The sequence below is a fragment of the Protopterus annectens genome, chromosome 13.part0 (genome assembly GCF_019279795.1).
Source record: "Protopterus annectens isolate FY-2018-M chromosome 13.part0, PAN1.0, whole genome shotgun sequence".
Classification (NCBI taxonomy): domain Eukaryota; kingdom Metazoa; phylum Chordata; order Ceratodontiformes; family Protopteridae; genus Protopterus; species Protopterus annectens.
The window spans coordinates 518,131,434-518,151,909 of record NC_056747.1 but is presented as its reverse complement, the minus strand read 5'-3'; the positions used below and the strand labels follow the sequence as shown (position 1 = coordinate 518,151,909).

At 45.0% G+C, this 20,476-nt stretch overlaps 1 protein-coding gene across 6 annotated transcripts in view; it reads right to left on the bottom strand.

The window, feature by feature from the left end:
* Positions 1 to 20,476, bottom strand: part of GTF2I (general transcription factor IIi) — a 1,956,122-nt gene that overhangs the window by 1,445,032 nt on the left and 490,614 nt on the right. For all 6 annotated transcript variants that reach the window (XM_044054149.1, XM_044054150.1, XM_044054148.1 and 3 more), the window contains one exon: positions 18,414 to 18,597. In XM_044054149.1, coding sequence (XP_043910084.1) covers positions 18,414 to 18,597 — 184 coding nt within the window. The remainder of the gene's footprint in view (positions 1 to 18,413; positions 18,598 to 20,476) is intronic.

Genomic DNA, 20,476 nt, shown 5'->3' with positions numbered 1-20,476 from the left:
CCATCTGCAGCTGGGCCTGGATGAACCTTCGCATCATCCGGTCCAAGTCCGCATCTGAAAGGCTGTAGGTAGATCTCGATGAGGCCAACGAGGCGAGCCGGGAGTGCCGCCTCAATGACCTCGATGGAGATCGGGTCTCCTCCTCCTCAGGTCCCGAAGAGAAGCACGGGGATCGGAGCCAAGGAGGAGGGGACCTGGAAGCCGTGGAGGGAGAAGCCCGCTTAGCTGGGGGCCGAAGCGGAGGCCTCGGCCCACCACTTGTGGTGCTTCTCCCTCCTTTTCTCCATCCTGGCCTCCCTCTCCTCCGGCGCCTTAGTGGGAATTTGAGTCCCGGCCGGGGGGGGGGGCCGGAGTGGCCGCCACCGAGGACTGGGGTGGTGCCACGGGAGTACCGGAGGCCGAAGCCAGATCCGGGGGCAAAAGTCCCGCCAGGATCAGCTTCGACCTATGGTCTTTCAGTGCCCTGGGGTTGAACGCCGCACAGATCGAACACCCAGAGGAGAGGTGTTCAACCCCAAGGCACCGAACAATGCGAGTGTGGCCATCCGCCTGTGAAAACTTATGGCCACACTCGGTGCACTTGGAAAAAATAGGCTTTGGGGCCTCTGACATAGTTTTTGAAATAAAAGTTTAAAACTACCTCACACAGACAAGGCCCCAACACACAACAGCCCACACACACACACTACGTACCAGCGAAGGAAGGGGAGGAATTGCACTAAAAATAAAAGTACACTGACAAAAGGGAACCTAACCACACACACACACACACAAACTATGAAAAATATAGAATTTTACAGAAAAAAGTAACCACTTATCTATAAAACGCCAGGAGCTCAGAAATCTAGAAGCTTATCCTAAGAGCGGCAAACTAGATCTGAGGTCAGTCAGGGTTGGCAGGGGGTTATGGGTAAGGGGAGGAGCTAGGAGTTCAGATCTCTAAGCTATGAAATAAGTTGCCGGCTCGGATCCGAGATCGGATCCAAGACCCAAAGGTTGCTGAAAAATGAAGTACCTACTTCAGATTGCCCCATTTATCGAGTACTAACACTGCTCCCCTGCCAGTCAACAAGCAGTAAAGTTTCATGTTATAGTAGCTAAACTGGAGACTGTGAAGCATGAAGAGGAGAAAAGAGTTGATATTACATAGTACCAACCATTTCACTATCTTTATGTTGGTGTGATTTCAGTATTGTATACACAAGCTGCAGGAGAGGAATACAACCCTTCATAATGGGGGTGAGGTGTTAAATAGTATGCAGATTTTTTTTTTGTTTTTGATTTTACTGCTTCAGTTCCACTTTGGAAGAAACTACATTCTGGTAATAAGAAAACTGTCTGTTTAGCATTAAGTTGTGGAATGTGGTGAATTATCTACTTAGAGTTTCTGAAAAAGTATTCTGCTAGCTTGGAATATAAATTATGAACAGAAGAATTCCCCATTAACTGTCTACTCCCAACATGTCACAACATGCAGAGGAAAAATGAGGTGAAGTCCCTTTTTCACTGGGATACCACATAAAGAATAGTAGTGTAAAATCTTACCATAGATGTCCTTCTCTTCCATGTTGCAGCATTCTAAACATGGGGGGGGGTCCTCTGCCTGAGGCAACCCGAACGTCTGGCCCATATAGAAAAGCTTAGCCTAGCTGCTGTATGGTGCACAAGACGTCACACATAGGTACCATAAGCCGTGGTGCCATAAATGTGACGTCCACATGCACAGACCTCAGAACTGAATGCCCCAGTTGGATAGTAATCTAAGGGAAACTGATCAGGATGTCACCCAGAGAGGGAAAGTTAACAGAATACAAACGAGAAGAGATAGATGTCTTAGTGGGGGTAGGAGGGAGGGATAGGAATACTGCAACATGGAAGTGAAGGACATCTATGGTTATGGTAAAAGATTTTACACAACTATTCTATGTCCTTCTATTCTCATGTTGCAGTACTATAAATATGAGGGGAAAGTACCAAAGCTCAGCCTATGTTACGGGTGGTGGCAGAAGAAGAACCTTCTAAGAAACCATGCAGGATGTCTTTTGCAAAGCCTGCCCTAGCCTTGGAGATAAAGTCCATCTTGTAATGTTTAGTGAAAGTGTGGACTGAAGATTATCTGGCTGCCTCTAGGATAGTGGCAACATCTAAAACCTTTTAAAAAAAGCCCCTGAGGAGGCCATAGCCCTGGTAGAGTGGGCCCTCACACAGCAGGGAAGGTGTTTGTCATGGCAAGAGTAGCAGAAGGTAATAGTTTTGGAAATCCAGGAAGAAATTGTTTGTTTGGAGACAGCTTTCCACAGAGCCCTGGGGTGAAAGGAGACAAACAGCTGGTTAGACTTTCTTATATTCTTAGTCTTGTTCAGGTAAAATCTAAGTTGCCTGTGAACATCAAGGGAATGGAGCACTCTCTCATGCTCATTCTATGCAGAAGGAAAAGAGGTGGGCAAGTGGATGGATTGGTTAAGCAAATAACAGCAACCAGATGTAGAAAAAAAAATAAAGGTTCCCCAAAGGGGTACTTATCTTTTTAGACGTCTTTTGCATGGAATAGAAAGAGTGAGCTGATGATCAACTGGCAGCAGAGAAGTTCTGAGGTCTGTGCATGCAAATGTCACATTTTATGGCCCACGGTTTATGGTACCTATGTGTGACGTCCCATGCACCATACAGCAGCCAGGCTAAGCTTTTGTATATAGACCAGAAGTTCGAGTCGCCTCAGGCAGAGGATCCCCCATGTTTAGAATACTGCAACATGAAAATAGAAGGACATCTTGTGGTGCTATCGACCATTATCCAAAGAATTTCTTGTGTCAGGACTGACCAGAATGCTACCAGCACTAAATGAACAACAATTTCCTTGTAGTAGATGTGATGGATTTTCTGTAAAAATGACCAGAAACACTTAATTCTGAAGTCATAGCAATGTGGCCAAAAAGCAAAATCTGACACACCTGCACTCATTTTCTGTTTTAGACAAAGACTAACAAGAAAAAGAAAGTACAGTTGTGTACTTACCATAAATGTAGATGTTCGAGTGCATTCACTGTTGCAGTCATCAAATTTGGGTTATCTGCCTGCAGGTAGCCCTCAGCCAGCCTGAATACCAGAGTCTTGGGATTTCTGCATCAGATGTTGTCACTTCTTCCATGATGTCAGGTTGTCAGGGGTATAAAACATGCAGCTGACACCATTACATCAGTTTTTCTTATCCCAGATGTCAGGTGCCCCCAAAATAGGAGGCAATTACATGGTATGTAATACCCCCAGCAAAAAACAAACACCAATGACATAAGATATGCCAGAGAAGACAGGATAGAAATCAAGAGAAGTCAGGGGGCTGGAGGGTAACCAGGACTGCAACAGTGAATACACTCGAACATCTACATTTACGGTAAGTGAACACAACTGTACTATGTTTTTCATGTTTCACTGGTGCAGTCATCACATTTGGGTTGATTCCCAAAGCTAAGGAAGGGTGGAGGTAGTTATGAAGCATTAGGGCTGGCAATCAGGCCCTGTAAGACTGCGGTGGCAAATCCAGCTCTGGATTTAGAAAATATAGGCAAGTGGTAGTGCTTGGTGAAAGCGTGCACAGAGCTCCAGGTTGCAGCTTCCATGATGTGCCTGGTATGGACTCCCCTGAGAAATGCTGTAGAGGTTGATGTAGCACTAGTGGAATGAGTTCTGATCCCCTGTGGGGTAGGTTTCCCAAGGTGCTTGCAGCAGAAATGGATGCAGTGTGTGATCCATTTATAAATGGTTTGCTTTGAAGTGGCCTTGCCCTCTGCCCCTGCAGCAAAGCTGGCTAGCAGCTGGTCAGACTTTCTGAAAGGCTTAGTCCTGTCCATATAGAACCTAAGCTGCCTGTGCACATCCAGTGAATGCAGGATCCTTTCACTTTTATTCTGAGGATTAGGAAAAAAGGTTGGTAAATGAATGGACTGGTTTAAAGCCACACTAGACACCACCTTGGGCATAAACGATGGGTTAGTCCTGAGGGAAACCCCTGTCTGCATGGAAGATAATGAAGGGTTCCACTGCCATAAGGGCCTGCAACTCAGACACTCCTCTTGCTGAAGTGATGGCCGTTTTCCATGAGAGGAATTTTAACTCTGCTGTGGCAGCAGGTTCAAAGGACAGAAGTGTGAGTTTTTCTAATACAAAGTTAAGGTCCCAGTCTGAAGTGGGAGCTCTCCTGGGGGGGGTCCTTAAATGTTTGGCTCCTCTCAGGAACGGTTTTACTGTTTTACCAGAGGATGAGAGAAGAGGGGTGGCTCTATTATAATGAGCTGAGATGGCAGAGGCATGAATCTTAATTGAAGAGAAGGATAGGCCTTTGTGGAGGATTTCTGTTAAGTAATCTAGTGTATGAGGTAAGCTGGGCACAGACTTGCTCCAGGAACAGTATCTTTTCCATTTTTTCCAAATAGGATTTTCTAGTACTAGGCCTCCTTGCCTCAAAAATAATATCCAGCACCTGCTTACTGAGGGTTGTTGGTGTTGAATTCAGGGGATTAGCCAGGCTGCAAGGTTCAAGGTCTGTAGCTGAGGGTGCAGAATCTGGCTTGCCTGCTAGGACAGCAGGGAAGGAGTCTGAGGCAGGTGCCATGGTTGTAGCACTGTCATACTGCGCAAAAGAGGGTACCAGTGCTGGCATGTCCAGTCTGGCACAATCAGGATTGTCCTTTGCTTGTCCTGTTTGATTTTAAGTAGAACCCTCGAGAGGAGTGGCAGAGGGGGAAAGGCATAGACTGAGAGGCTTGCCCAGGTGAAGGACAGGGCATCCATTTTCCAAGCTTGGCTGTGGGGAGTTCTGGTGCAATATTTGCTCAACTGATAGTTCTGAGGGGAAGCAAAAAGGTCCACCTCTGGTGCCCCCCCCCCATCTGTTCCTCAAAGGCTTGAATAACTTGAATTCCAGTTTCCACTCATGTGGGTCCATGAGATGTCTGCCAGTGAATTTAGTTTGCCTGGCAGTAAGTGCACTTGGTTGCTCAAGGCTACGTTTCACAGAGGAAGGAATGGGTTCCCACCTGCTTGTTTATGTACCACATAACTGTGATGTTGTCCGCCTTTACCAACAGTTGTCCTGGAAGAATAAGGCCTTTGAAGGCTGTCAGAGCATTCTGTACAGCTAACATTTCTTTTTTGATTGATATGCCGGTGCATTTGCTTTGGGTCCCATTTGCCCTGAATGCACTGCCCTGCCATGTGAGCCCCCCCCCCATGCATAGTCTGATGCGTCTGTTAGGGTTTGGGTGGCAGTGGGTAGAGTAAAAGGGAGTCCCTTGTTGTGGTTGCAGGCCACTGCCTACCAAAGGAACTCTGTCCTCTGGCAAGGAATGATAGAAATCATTGTTTCCAGGTCCTGAGAATGTGGACACCATAGATTTTTTAGGTACCACTGAAGTTTCCTCATATGTAGTCTTGCATACGGAATTAGTAGAATGCAAGAGGCCATGAACCTAAGGCTTGCAGTATTTTTCTTGAAGATAGCCGAGTTTTGGTGGCAAGTAGATTGAAATAGTTTGTCAAATTTGTTTCTCTGGAGTGAGGAATGCCATCTGGGAAGTTGTGTTCAAGCTTGCTCCAGGAATACAATCTGTTGGCTGGGTACCAGTTGTGATTCCTTTTCGTTGATGGTGTACCCCAGTGAAGTTAGGAGTCTCTTTACAAATGCCAGGTGCTGAAGCAGCAATTCCTGACTGCCCGCCTGAATCAGGTAATCATCCAAGTATGGGTAAATCTGAATTCCTCTCTGCCTGCAATATGCAATGGCTGGAGCTAGACACTGAATATCCTGGGCGCTGTAGATAAGCCAAAGGGAAATGCAGAGAACTGACAGTGCATAGAGCCTGCTCTGAAACGTAGGTATTTCCTGCAAGATTCCCTTAAGGGGATGTGCAGATAAGCTTCTTTTAAATCTAGGGTTACTAGCCAGGAGTCCTTGGCTAGCATAGGAAACAGCTGTTGGAGAGTTAGCATTTTGAATTTTGGAACCACCAAAAAGGTGTTGAGAATAGACAGATCCAGGATAGGATGCCAAGAGTTTTCTTTTCTGGGGACCAGAAACAGTAGACTGATAAAAACCTTGACCCCTTTGTTCTGCTGGGACAGGTTGAATAGCCTCGACACAGAGAAAGTATTTGCTTTTCGGTCTTTGCCCAATGCTTTGAGGGGAGGTCTGGCCATCCACTTATGGATGGGAGTGAGTGGAATTGGAAGCTGTATCCCTTGGAAACAATGTTTAAGACCCATTTGTCTTGGGTAATGTCTTGCCAGTTTTTGGCATGCAGTGCAAGTGTCCCTCCTAAAGGTGCAAGTACCTGGGCAAGACTTGGTAGAGTTAATGATAAGTATTTGTACAATTTTACCATAGGATGGAGGCTTACCACTCTCTGTTTTGGACATGGGAGCACTCCATTGCTTAGATTTCTGCATAACCTGGGACTGAAGTCTTGGTGGTCTGCTGCCCCTGGGTTTGGACTGAGAAGGCCTGGTAGGGACTGGAAAAACGACCAGTTTTTAAAAGGCCAATGCCTACTGAATCTAGGTGGCTGTACTTGTAAGAAATCTTTAACAGTTTGCATAGATTTAGCTTTCTCCTCCATTCTTTTGAGGACTTCTGCTTTATTACCAAACAGACGCTCTTGATTTAATGGTGCATCCAGTAATTTTGCTTTAACATGATCTGGCAAGTACTTTTCCATAAGCCAAGCATGTCTTCTAAAAACAGACCCGGTGACAGCAGCCCTGCAAGATGCTTCTAAAGCATCAAACCCATATTGCAATGTATGTTTACCAACTTGGTTAGCAGAATGCATTAACTCTTATAAATCTTTGTGTTCTGCACAATCAGGAATCAACAACATTTTTTGTTTAATTAGCTCCATAACATGCTGCTGATATTTTAACATATGAAACTGGCAATTTAAGCCCCTAATGGCAAGCGTAGCAGAGGTGTATACCTTTTTTCACCATCTGTCTAATGCCCTGGAATCCCTGTCCGAAGGGGTACAATTTTTGGCAGTTGTAGCCTTAATACCTTTAGGTCCCTGGGAAATGGTCTCTGGATCTACAGTAGGATTCCTAAAAAGGAATTTGTAAGAGTTAGGCACTCTATAGTACCGGTCAGGTTTCCAGGGAGCTGGAGGCAAGGTATCAGGGATAAGGATGGATTCCAGGAAGACATCTATAATTTCCAAGACAGGAGGGATAGCTAGAGGCCTCTGCTGAGGCAAGCTTAAAAATTCTCCGAGTCTCTTTTTGGACTGGGAGTTGTCCTGGCTCTCCCAGCGGAAATGTTCTCTAAGGGTGTGCAGGGTTTCACCACAGGAAAAATCTTCTGGAGGGGAAGCAGAAGGAATGGAATCTTCTGCATCAGAAGTCTCATAGGTAGATGAGGTTATGTCCTGGAAATTAGAAGGATCAGAATAATGAGATTCCTGCTCACAAGAATCAGGAGGAAATCAGTTCTGGGTCTTTTTGCGGGGGAAGGCTGACTTCCCCTAATTAAAGTAATGAGGTCCTCAGCCATTCTAATCATTTGTTTTTGTGGCATCTGGGCCTTAGAATGCGCTGTTTCCTAGGCATAGTGCAAACTTTAGGCCTGAGAAATGCGGTATTTTTGGTTTGAAAGGAAGTTCGTTTAATATGAAGATCGGAAGGCCTGAAAACAACCTCAGAAGCCGGTGCCTGCACAGTGGCTCTGGACCCATCCAAGGTAGAAACATCCGCAGGTTCCATAGTCGAAGAAGCATCTCGCGGCATACCGGACTCCGAATGAGTCTCAGTAGAGGCCTGCGAATCTGCAGAAGTGGGTATCAGGGGCTGCGAAAGCCCCTCACTGAGTACCGGTGGACTGGCGACTAGCTTAACATTAGCGTCGGTGGCAGTCTTGGACCTATGTGGTCCGTCTCTATCTTTATCCTTTAGTTTTTTCTGAAGATCGGTAGTCGGATGGCTTACAGATGTCACTTCAGAGTATGGAGATAGAGAGCAAAAGAATTTAGCTACAAAATAGCCCGACTATGAATAGTTCAGGCGTTGCACAAGGCACAAAACTGACAGTGAGGGACGTCGTGGTCTGGGCCTAAACAGGTGACGCAGTAAGAATGAAAATCTCTGTGAGGTATTTGCTTTCCACAGGCAAGACAATTACTAATTTTTTCTGACATCGGTTAGAGCAAGAAAAAATGATCCTCAACGGGGTACTTTTCTTTTAAAAGACTTCAGGTCTGAAACTCGAAAAACGACAATTTCAGGAGTCGGCCGACCGGCACTTGTGAACTGCTTCCACTTCGGGCACCACACGGCAAGAAAGACTGATGTAATGGCATCAGCTGCATGTTTTATACCCCCTGGCGACCTGACGTCATGGAAGAAGAGACAGCACCTGACGCAGAAATCCCAAGACTCTGGTATTCAGGCCGGCTGAGGGCCACCTGCAGGCAGATAACCCAAATGTGATGACTGCAACAGTGAAACACAAAGAACATCCTTTTTTCCTTCTTCAAATTAGACTGCCACCAAAGGAATTCCTTGATCAAAGCGGGAAAGAAGGAAAAATATTTAGAAATCCCAATCCCTCCACACCACACGCTCCAGAGACCTCAACCTCATTACCACAATCTAAAGAACATGCTGGAGGGACAGGTTCATAACCCAGAGTCTGCCCATGCTATGGAACACACTTTCCCATACATGACAAGCAGAGCACCTCAATGGCCATCTTTAAGAGAACTTTTGATGACTGGATGGGAAATAGAAAGTTCACCTCAGGGATCACTCCAGTGGCTTTAATTGACAGAGGCACTGAGAACTAAGGTCGGGTGGCATGATGCCAGGGTAATCCTATGGCTAGGCTTATAAAGGCTCCAGGGCCATTAGCCTAGTACACACCTATGAACTTATTTACATTAATGAGTTTGTGGGTTGGTCCACAAAGCATTTTCAGTTATAACTCAAACCAGGGGTGAAGTTACAAATTTCAACTCAATTAAACTTACTGGAGATAATATAACAACAGTGGAGTATACTAGTAAAAAATATACAGAGAAAATGTAACAGTAGTCAATGGCTACAAGTAAATTAGAGAACAATTACATTCACACATTAACAAGAGTAGCATCTTATGACAATGAAAATGAAATCTGTACAATTTAGAAAGACATAAGGCATCACCACCAGGGGTTGGTTGCTATGATTTCTTAAGATTCAGAGGTACCACTGAATCTCACAAATAGTCCTGCACTGGTGTCAAAACAATCAAGACAGACATGCACCCTAGAAATGGGAGGAACATTCCTGCAAGTGAGTGACCTTTTACTTTAACAGCTACAGAAAGAAATCTATAATCTGTTGAAATTTGTCATACAAAAGGAAAAACATGCATGTGAAGCTGGACAAGAGATGGCCTTCAAATTGTGTGTGTGAAAAACACAAACTGGACTTCTGAGGGCAATGCCCAGTTACTGAAAACCCTAAAGACTTGGGGGGAAAGGAATGTTTAGAGAATGCATATTATTTGGGTTGAATCAGGAAGTCACCATGATATGGACAGATGTGAACATCTACAAGCCTGAGTTGATTAAACACTGTGGCTAGGCATTAGGTAAATAACATAGGAGTTGCAAAAAGACCAAACAAAGACATGAAGTGAAGACTAGCCTCCACACGTGAAACCTTAGAAACTGTGGGCTCCAAACAGGAATGTGGAAGCAGGCATACACCATGCCCAGTAAAACAAAGGCATTCTTCGATAAACACAGGAAGTGAGGTTCATGATGTCTACATCCTACACTTTTTTGTTTTAAGAACTCTTTTTAAGTTTGTTAGAGTTACAAAAGGGCCAAAGGGAGCTTTTATTGTAACAGAAGAAACATGGGTCAAATGTTTTCCTTGTTTTGGCTGTGATGCTGATTTTATTGCCCGTTTGTTAGTTATTGCAATGATAACATCAGATGATTCTCTTCTCTTGGGAAACCTAAATTTGGAACTAGAAAAGGAATTGTAAAAAACTATGCTATGCACACCCAGCATGGCTTTGTGATAAAGCAGGATAAAGCCTCGATTACAATGAAAATAATTTAACATTTGAATAGTGGCTCAGCTACTGGAGGAACTGAATAGTGGAGGGTGGGAGTGAGTGTCCAAAGCTGTCTGAAGGGAATGGTGCTCTGGCTGTCTGCCTCACCCCAGCAAGCTGAAGCCTAAAGGCAATGAAGATACAGCCACAATCAAGGACATACGGACTTGGTATTTTCAAACTAGTGATGGCAATTCTCACTGCATGCATGAGATAAACAGAAGACTGCAAGAGGTTGCCAGGAAATGGGGTTGGGTCTAAACAACTTCCCCCACCATTACATATACAATTCTCCAGGATCACTCCACTTTGGACAAAACAAAGCAATTTCAAATAGTTGCCCTACTCAAGAAAAATGCTTTCATTCTACTCTTAGATTTTTTTTTTTTTTTTAGCAAACTCTCCATAACCAAATGTAAAAGAAACCAGAGCCATTATTCATGGGATGGATGTCTAATCTCCAATAACAAGTGCCACAACTAAAATGGGATTAGGCAACTGGGTATACAATGACTTAAAAGCAAATAAATGAACATCACTCATCAGTACCTCAGATGTGTGGCTCTTGGACTTTCTTATTAAGAGTGGCAATTTTAGAACTAGAAATTTGGTCTGCAGCAGGTACATGAAACCAACATGAAACCACAACGGACTGTGCAGAACAATCATGGCAGAAGGAGGTTTTAGACCAATTATTAATTTACATTCTTCTGACATGATTTTTATCAGTAATGGTGAACAGTACCCCTATGATGCTGTATCCTACTGGGGCAGGAGACAAAGAAAACAGTCAGCAAAGTGGAGGAACAAATTACATCGCCAACTACAACAGGAGAGGTGACAGTAAAACAAGCCCAAGTTCGTTGGATCACTATCGCTTACTCTCAAGGTAAAAAAAAACAGGAGCTGCTGTAGTTCTGAACTTTTTATTTTATTTTTTCAGAACATGATGCCTTACATTTCCTCTTATGTTTTATTTATTTATTTTGTCTAGACTTCTCAAGTGTTTTGATTTAACTTAACCCTATCATAAGATAAAATCAAAATGGAACAAAACAGGAAATAACAGAAGCAAAGCCCTGAAGTCTACTGTAATTTAAACAGACACCACGTTTAATGCTCTCCTAGAGAAGGCATTACACACATTTACAAGGCTTGGCATTCACTTGCAAACAAAACCTGCACTGTTAGAAGTACGAGAAGAGGACGCTGATAGCTACAAATGCACTTGGTGTTAATTTTCTTGACAACATAAGTACCCCAAAGGCATAATAATGCCATTCTACTTTCTGTACTCAGTAATACAAAAAAGTGGTAGTTAGCATGGCAAAGATGAGGGCCTGAGAAGTTAATGCTGAACTAACAGAAAGGGGGAGTGAGGTAAGTGGTGCATTCTCATTTACATCTGGTCTTCTGACAGCTACCGTTATAAAGTGGATCTCTACACATTAATAAATGTGTGTGTCTGTCTACCAAAAAAAGATCAAGCCATCCACAATAGGCTAAGATCCCATTCATACTGTGATTTCTGCAGCAATGATCCTTATGGTGAACATCTAAATTTTCTTTTACCCAGTTAGATTTTTCAGGCTCCATTCTCTAGTAACTTCCATGTAGTCTGGCATCATTTTACATTCACTATCACCACAAGACTTAATCAACAGCTACTACTGTGCTATCATAGTTGACAGGTACCAAACAGCATTTGACTACTGTAAACTACACTTGAGTATTGTCCCCACTGCATTTGGCAGCAGGGACAAAAACAAGGCAGCACGGAGTCAGAAGCAGAAAGGAAGTAGGCCAGCTGCCAACATCTTGGATGAAAAAGGAAAAGACAACACTACAGAAACAGTAAGAAGAGAAAACCTTGCTAGAAAAAAAAAAGTTATTTCTTACCATAACGTTCCATCTGTGTTGTTCATCTTTCATTCATCACAGATGGGTTCTGTCCTTTTTACCAAGCTCGCGCCAGCCAAAAAACTCTTGAGCTAAGTCTCTACCCAGAATGCCCTTCTCCATGTTACCTCAGATCGAGTCTGCTAGAGAAAAGGAAGTAAAGCCGAGACCTCTTCTGCGCAACTACCCTAGGGCGCCAAATGGACCCAAAGCACCCCCCTGGAGCCTTTGGAGGGAGAAGGAAGGAGGAAGTGATGAATGAAAGAAGATGAACAACACAGATGGAACATTATGGTAAGACATAACTTTATCTGATGTTGTTCATCTTCTTTCCATTCATCACAGATGGGACAGAATCCCAAGCTACCTTGAGGTCCATGGGTGGCCCTTATGGAAGAACATTCCTGAGTACCACTGAGCCAAAGGCAGCTCTCCCTCTGGAGACCAGGTACAATTTATAATGATTGATAATGGTAGGAGGATTAGCCCAAGTAGCTGCTGCACAGAAGTCATCCATGGAGGCCCTGGAATGGAAAACTACCAATGTTGCCATAGATCTAGTGGAGTGAGCTTTATCTTTTGGCACAGGCTCATTACTGAGGCAATAAATGAAACGTATGCAGTCCCTTAGCCATTTTGATAAGGTAACCTTGAAAACAGCCTCTCCCATTCTGGGGCTAGAACAGGAGATGAAAAGCTGTTCAGATTTACAGATAGGTTTGGTCCTGTCTAGATAAAATCTCAATTGACTTTGTACATCTAAAGAGGGAAGGCAGTACTCTCCTCCACTGACAAAATTCGGAAAGAACACTGGTAGGTCAATGGTCTGGTTTATGGAGAATTCAGAAACAACTTTGCGGAGAAAGGATGGATTCGTCTGAAGTGATACTCTGTCTTTATAAAAGACCAGATAGGGCCTCTGAATATACAATGCCTGCAGCTCCGAGACTCTTCTGGCAGATGTGATGGCTACCAAGAACAAGGATTTCAGACAAAAACTTTAGGTCACATTTTGCAGCAGGTTCAAAAGGTTTCTGAGTCAAAGACTGAAGGACTAGAGTGAGGTTCCATGGGTTGTCTGACAGAAGGCCTGATATGAGAAGTCCCCTTGAGGAAGGCCTTGCAAATGCGTAGAGAAATGAGAAGTGCCAGCTATACCATTGTGGAAATTGGAAAGTGCCACTAGATGTACACGTACGGTAGAGGCAGAGGCTCCATTATCAAAAAACCTAGCCAAGTACTGAAGCACTGCAGTAACCGGAACCACATGTGAGTCTAGCATGGGAGAATCTTTTCCATTTATCCTGGTATAGTCTTCTGGTGGATGGTTTATGAGAGGCCAGAATGATGTCTCGAACAGGCAAGGAGAGATTAGCTTGCCTGGCTACTAGTGGAAGTGGAGAAACCAAGCTGTCAGCTTGAGACTGGACAGATTTGTGTGACTCAGCCCTTGGGGGTGAGTAATCAGATCTGGTAGACGTTCCACAATACACAGCGGGTACACTAGGTGAGGCCGAAGGAAGGGGAACCAAACTTGTCGAGGCCAGAATGGGGCTAGGTGGATTACTGCATCTCAACCAAAGAGCTTTCTTTAGAAATTGTGGGATCAGAAGTATGGGAGGATAAGCATAAATAAGTCCCGTGGGGCAATCGTGGATCAGAGCATCCCTCGGTGACTCCCCTTCCGGGGGAAGTAGGGCAAAATAGCTGCTGCACTTGGTGTTTGATGGGGAGGAAAAAAGATTGCAGCAAGGCTGGCCCCAGTGGCTGAAAATGGCTGACGCCACCTTGGGGTTGAGGGACCACTCGTGAGGCATGAGGATGCATCTGCTCAGCTTGTCCACACAATCACAGTGGAGCTCCCCGGGATATGCTTTGCTATTAGAAAGCGGTTGGAAGCTATGGCCCACTGCCAAAATTCTCATGGCTTCTCGACATAGGGGACAGGACTTGGTTCCTCCTTGCTTGTTGATATACCAGAACACTGACATATTGTCTGATTTAATTCTAATTGTCCCAGAAGGGAGAGACGTATGGAAGGCCTACAATGCTAACAGCACAACTCTCAGTTCCAAAACACTGACATGCAGGTGGGCCTTTGAGGTGGACCATGTGCTTGGACAGTCTTTGCCTGGAAATGCCCCCCCCCCCCCACCTGATCAGGGAAGCATCCATGGTCACAATGGCTGTGGGCTGAGGAGATTGAAATGGACGACTCCAAAGTTCTACGTCTGGCCTCATCCACCAAAGCAGGTCCTGTTTGCAGGAGGTGGTTATTCGAATCTGGTAACGGAGGGGTTGATAGTTTGGGAACCAATGACACAGAAGGAGCCACTGCAGAATCCGCATATGTAGCTTTGCTAGAGGCACTATTGGGATTGACACAGAACCTAGGGCCTGAAGAACTTCCGTTGCAGAAACTGTTTGTGAGAGTATTAGTCAGAGTTGAAGCCTCAATCGATGTAGTCTGAATTGGGAGTGCTACCAGACAGGACTGAGTATTGAACACTGCTCCAATGAACTCTACTTGTTGTGTAGGGGGCAAGGTTCGATTTCTCCCAATGTATCGTTATTCCAAACAATTCTGCCAGAGAGAGAGCATAATGTAGTGCTGTTACCAGAAGATGCTCAGTGGGAGCAGTAAGGAGCCAGTCGTCCAGATATGGAAACACCCGGAATCCTTTTAGACTCAGTTGTTACCACTGCCATGCATTTCGTGAACACTCTGGAGGCTGTAGAGAGACCAAACAGCAAGGCACTGAATTGATAATGACTGGCTCCTAGCCGGAAGCAAAGCAGACTCCTGGAGCATTTGTCCATCTTGATGTGGTAATACGCATCCCAGAGATCTACAGAGCACATACAATCACCTTCTCTTAAAAAGGGGAGAATGGACTGAACCATGACCATCTGGAATTTGGTTTGGGTGACAGACTTGTTTAAGCTGCTGAGATCCAAAATGGGTGTCCAGTCCCCTGTCTTTTCTGGCACCAAAAAGAATCTCGAGTAAAATCCGGATCCGTGCTGGTCTGGTGGGACTGGTTGGATGACTCTTTTTTGAGACCGTCTGAAGCTGCTTCTTCCCTTTGACTAGGTGGAACGTCGGGAAGTTTTCTTGGGAAATTTAGCTGACAAGAAAGGGGAATGGTGTAACCTCTGGTGATAATGCACTGCACCCAACGATAGGTGGTGATGGACTGCCAGGCAGCTTGGTGCAGAGAGAAATGACCCCTGACTGTTTCCAGAGGTAAGTAATCGGGCTGCTCCTCAGGAGCGCTGATAAGGCTGTCCAGAGAAGGAATCCCTGGAGCTCTGATGCAGAGAACTCCCTCTGCCTCTATACGGGTGTCTTCCAGAATTGTTACCCCCTCTGCCTCTGGGAGTATCATCACCACGTGCAGCATGGAAGGGAACCTGAGATTTCTTATCCCACATCTTTCCACTCCTCCGATTCCTGGAGAAAGTAAGTTAAGGGTTGGAAAACCAGAGGTCTACGGCAGACAGGGTTTCTTGCTCGCACCTGGCTAGTGTGTCCTTCACTTTGGAGCCAAAAAGGGACAAAGCTTCGATGGGAGCATTCAGAAAGGAAGACTTGAAGGGGTCTGTGAGGTCACAAATGCGCATCCAGCCATGACGCCTCATAATGCCTGAACCTGCTGCTCTAGCCACCCCTTCGGTTGCATGCGACAGCAACCTCTCATAGACGAGTTGGATATTGATTCCAGGGTTGCAAGCTGCGAGGCCACTTTGTCCCTGACTTCGTCAGACAACTGTACTGCGAGCGTCCAGAGAGTTTGGAGATAAAGTCCCTCTGAAGCCTCGTAAAATGTGCCAAATAATTCAGGGACCATATGGCAAAGGTCCCTGATGCAAAAACATGCTTCCTGAGTCTGTCCACTGCCCGGGACTCCCTGCTGGCCGGGTGGACAGCGGGACTTTCTTCAGCCAAGTCCTTTTTCGTGGCCACCGCCACAACCATAGCATCAACTGGTAACCCTTTGGACCAACGTGGGTTCTCCTCGGGAGGGGAAAGAATTCTGTCTGGTCTCCGAGGGATCGCCTCAGTGGAATCAGGGTTCTTCCAAGAGTGCTGCATGATGAGCTCATTGGCAGGGGGGTCACCCAAGAGATAGAAGGCTGGGCAAGAAAAGTCTGCAGGAATACGGACTCCTCAGATGAAGGGATGGAGGGCTTCCAGTCACCTCTCTGCTTTAACATTTCCAGGAAGTCTCCCAAGGAGACATCATTAAGAGTTGAACTTGGGGACCCTTCACCATCATCATAATCTGTGTCTTTCGTTAAGGACTCCAAGGGTGAGTCCATGTGCTTCCTCTTGCACAGCTTCTTTCGAGGGAGCTCCTCAGTGGGGGTCTCTGAGAAGGACTCAGAAGAGCAGGTACCCTGAACAGGGGTGACCTGCAGCTTTTCTACCCGGTGTCCGGGGGGGGGGGGATGTCTGTGACAGCTGTAGCTCAGGGGGTGAAAACTGGGGTTCCGACATCAAAGGAGTGCTGCCAGAAGCCAGAGCCCTCTTAATCTCGTGGAAGGCAGGCCCGCCCAAAGAGGGATGGGAGTCCGGAACAAAGAAAGACAACCTTGGAACCGGGGTCATCACACCCCACTCTTGACAAACTCGCTACGCCACAGATGGAACCTCAAAAGCAGGATTGGCGCGGACCCGGCTATCGGCACAGAGGAGAGAGGTGGTTCTGTTCCCCGGGCCGATGCACCCATCCCCCAATCCCCAGATTGAGGAAGGACCGGTTCAGTGGGAACTGAAGACCAAAGGGAAAAACTCAGAGCCGGCTTGAGATGCACCATAGGTGCAGAGGTGATGGGTTCCAATAAAGATGTCGGAGCAGAGGGCTTCGGAACCGAGATGGTCAAAGGAGGCGTGTAAGATGGAGTATGTGGATAAGGCGACCCAAGTTCTGCAGGTGGATGGGTCTTCGAAAGTGAGGGAATCGCCCTGGCTAACAGCTGGTCCACAAGAAACACCACGTAGTGTTCAGAAAGGTTCCTGGTGGATCTAGTGGATATTCCGGACGGCGAGTCACAGCGATCAATGAAGGGGCTATACGCTTGGCCCAGAAATGGATCTACGGAGGGGGAGTATCGGGTCCGTGGTGCAAGGTCTACCAGCACCGAAGTCTCTAGTTTTGAGACCAGAAGTAAAGAGGTCAAATCCAGTGAGGTTGGTACAATGCTTGGTGCCGAAGTAGCACTTAGAGTTGAAACAGTCAGTTCCAAAATGGAAACTAATGACGTAGTCAAAGGCGTGCTCCGAGCCAAAGTGGCCACAAGCGCCGAAGTTGAAATAGGGGTAGTAAGGTCTATGATCGGTGCCAGAGGCAGGACCAGTGCTGAAACGGGCACCGGTATCGATGGTTTTGAGATGGTTGGAGTTGAAGAAGATGGAGCCGAGGTGGACGATTTGTGCTCCAAAGATAACTTTGGGACCTTTGATTTCACAAGCTTGCTCTAATCACCCAATGGTGAAGAAGAAACAGAGTGGGATCTCTTTTTGTCCTTAGAAGGAGGGGATGAGACCTCCATCGTAGAAATGGCCTCCGAGAAGGAAGACTTGAGTAACCCTTTCAGAATGAGTTTATTTTTGCACTCATTAAGAGTGCATTGACAAACTCTGACAAACATGGAGGTTGCACCGAAAGGTGGGACACTACCCAAACAGTATACACAGTCATCATGAAAATCACTGTTAGGTAACTAGCCCTTACAAGAAGTACAATGCTTAAAACCTGAAGTATCCTTCTCATCAGACATCTTGATAGAGAAAAAACACCACAGGCCAACTATATAATCCAACTATAATCAAAGTCAACTCCATTTGAAAAAAATCACAAATATAACACTACACTGGTATGGTAGAGAAAAGAAAGGAAACATCTGAATAAAAGACAGCTAATAGGTTAAACAACGACAACTATGCTATTGAAGGAATACCACAAGGGTAAGGGAGGAAGACCGTACCAACAATGGTACTTGAAAGTGTACCAACGGTAACTATGGGTAGAGAGGAAAAAAGAAGGTCTGAGAGAAGAAAAGACACTAAAAAAGCTAATCGCTTAATAAAATATGAAGATATCCAAAATTTTTCACACAAATATCAAAAAGGTTTCACTTAGCTGAGAGCTCGGCTGAAACGCGGCTTTATGGCTATGCAGCAAATGAGATCTGAGGTAACAGGGAGATGGGTATTCTGGTTAGAGACTTAGCTTGAGAGTTTTTCTGCTGGAGCGTGCTTTTTAAACAGGACGACTCAGTTCCGAGGGCTAAGAACCGAACCCATCTGTGATGAATCAAAAGAAGATTAACAACATCAGATCAATACATAGCAAATATTAGCATAACATACTTAAATGTTTCTTTTAAAATGCATCAGTTCAGAATAAATAATTCAGTGCACCTTTTAATATCAAACGATAAGTGTCCTTTATTTTCTAATATCTTCTGCAGGGTGCATACATCATAATTAGCAGGATGTTTGAAGTCAACACCATCTGGAAGGCCTTGGATTACGACAGCAGACTGGTCCCTCATAATCCTTTCATATGGCACAGGTACTAGTGTAAGTTTCCCCAGGGCTTTCCCTACAAAAACAAAAGAAGCAATCCTTCACATCAAAAGAAAATGTTTCAGAGGCTAATCTATGACAATAAGAGCACATTTTGCAGTTGGATGGAAGATCACAAAAAGAGAAGTACCCAAATTCGATCTGTAGTACAGAACAATAAAATTCCTGACTGTGACCCACACAATCCAGATCAACTAGTAACCCAGACTTAACAGAAGCCAGTTACAGAAGGCGAGAGTGAGTAGCAGATGCTCCCATATCGGGTGAGGAAAGCAGGCTGGAGTGCTGCACAGCTGATGTCTTGTGGAGCCCCATGGTGTAAGGCACACAGTGCTACGGCCAAAGGGACATGCACATGGCACAGCAAAGCTTTGTGCACTTGCATATGGCTTTGAAGCATATGCAAAGCTATGTGCACTTGCAATAGTTCTCTAAATCACAGGTGCAGAAGTGCAAAACTGATGGATAAGGGTAAAGTAGATCTCACTATGGCACACGTTTGCATGTCAACCACTGGGAGATGGCATTAGGACTTAAAGCAGAAAGCACATCCTTCCCAGGAAAGACGGCTGCCAGTAGCTAAAGTCTCACCCCCCCCTGGACTGTAAAGTGAGGTGCCATAAGAAGAGTACGGTTCTCTACAAGGTGATGTAGAGTGCTAATGTCCAAGGTGGAATGGGGGGATGAATGGGTCCCAAAGGGGTCCAGCAATCTGATGGGTCAGGAAGGAGATGGGGAAAAGGGCAACAATACCAACAGCAATATTTGATTTCAGTTACTCACAAGCACATATGTCCACTAGCAAGCTCTGTTCCTTTAGCTATGCAAGCACTTTCAAGGGTGTAAACAAACTGTAAAACCAAAAAGCAAAAAGCAAACCACAAAATGTGAAGTCTGGTGAAGTCTGGCAGATCAGGTTCCGGTTCTAACGAGCACAAAATTTAAAGCACGATGATGTAAAACAAAGGTTTTTAATGTATTTCTACATTAAAAACCTTTGTTTTACATCATCGTGCTTTAGATTTTGTGCTTGTTGGAACCTGATCTGCCAGACTTTTCACTTTCAAGGGTATATTTTAATATAATAGGTCATCAACCAATATTTCTGCTCAGCACAAGGAACCTAAACAGAACAACAGTCATCTGGCCAATATGATGCAAAATTGTCTAAAAGAATATGCAGAACCAGACATGTTTAAATAAAAACAGGAAATTATTCAGGAGCTATTAGGGAAGCTAGAAAGCACCCCAGAAGTTACAGCTAGTGAGTGGGACAAAATGAAAGTGGAGTTAAAAAAAAAAAAAAAAAAAGTAAAAATAAATGAGAGATCTGGTTAAGAAGTAATAAGAATTATTTAAAGGGGCTGACAGATTAAAATATTACAAAATAAGGGGCATCTCAGAACAAAAAGAGGTGCAATTGCAGAGTGCTAATGATGAAAAGTACAGTTTTGTACCTACCATAAATGTAGATGTTCGAGTGTTCACACTGCTGCAGTCATTACACGTGGGTTATCCTGCCGTCAGGCGGTCCCGCAGTCGGCCAGAGTTCCAAAGTCTTCGTCCGGCGTCGGTTGCTGTCGCTTCTTCCCTGACGTCAGTGCGCCAGGGGTATATAAGATGCATCCGATGCCATTTTCCTCAGTTTTTCTTGCCCCAGATGTCAGGTGCCCCCAAGTAGGTAGGCAATACATATTCCTAATAAAACATATATATAAAATAAAAACAATACCTTCAGTTACAAGCAAATACACCACAAAGGTTGTATAGGACAGAAAGGTATAGATAAGTCCAGCTAGGACAGAGGGGATGGAGGGAGGGTAACCTGGACTGCAGCAATGTGAACACTCAAACATCTACATTTATGGTAGGTACAAAACTGTACTATATTCATC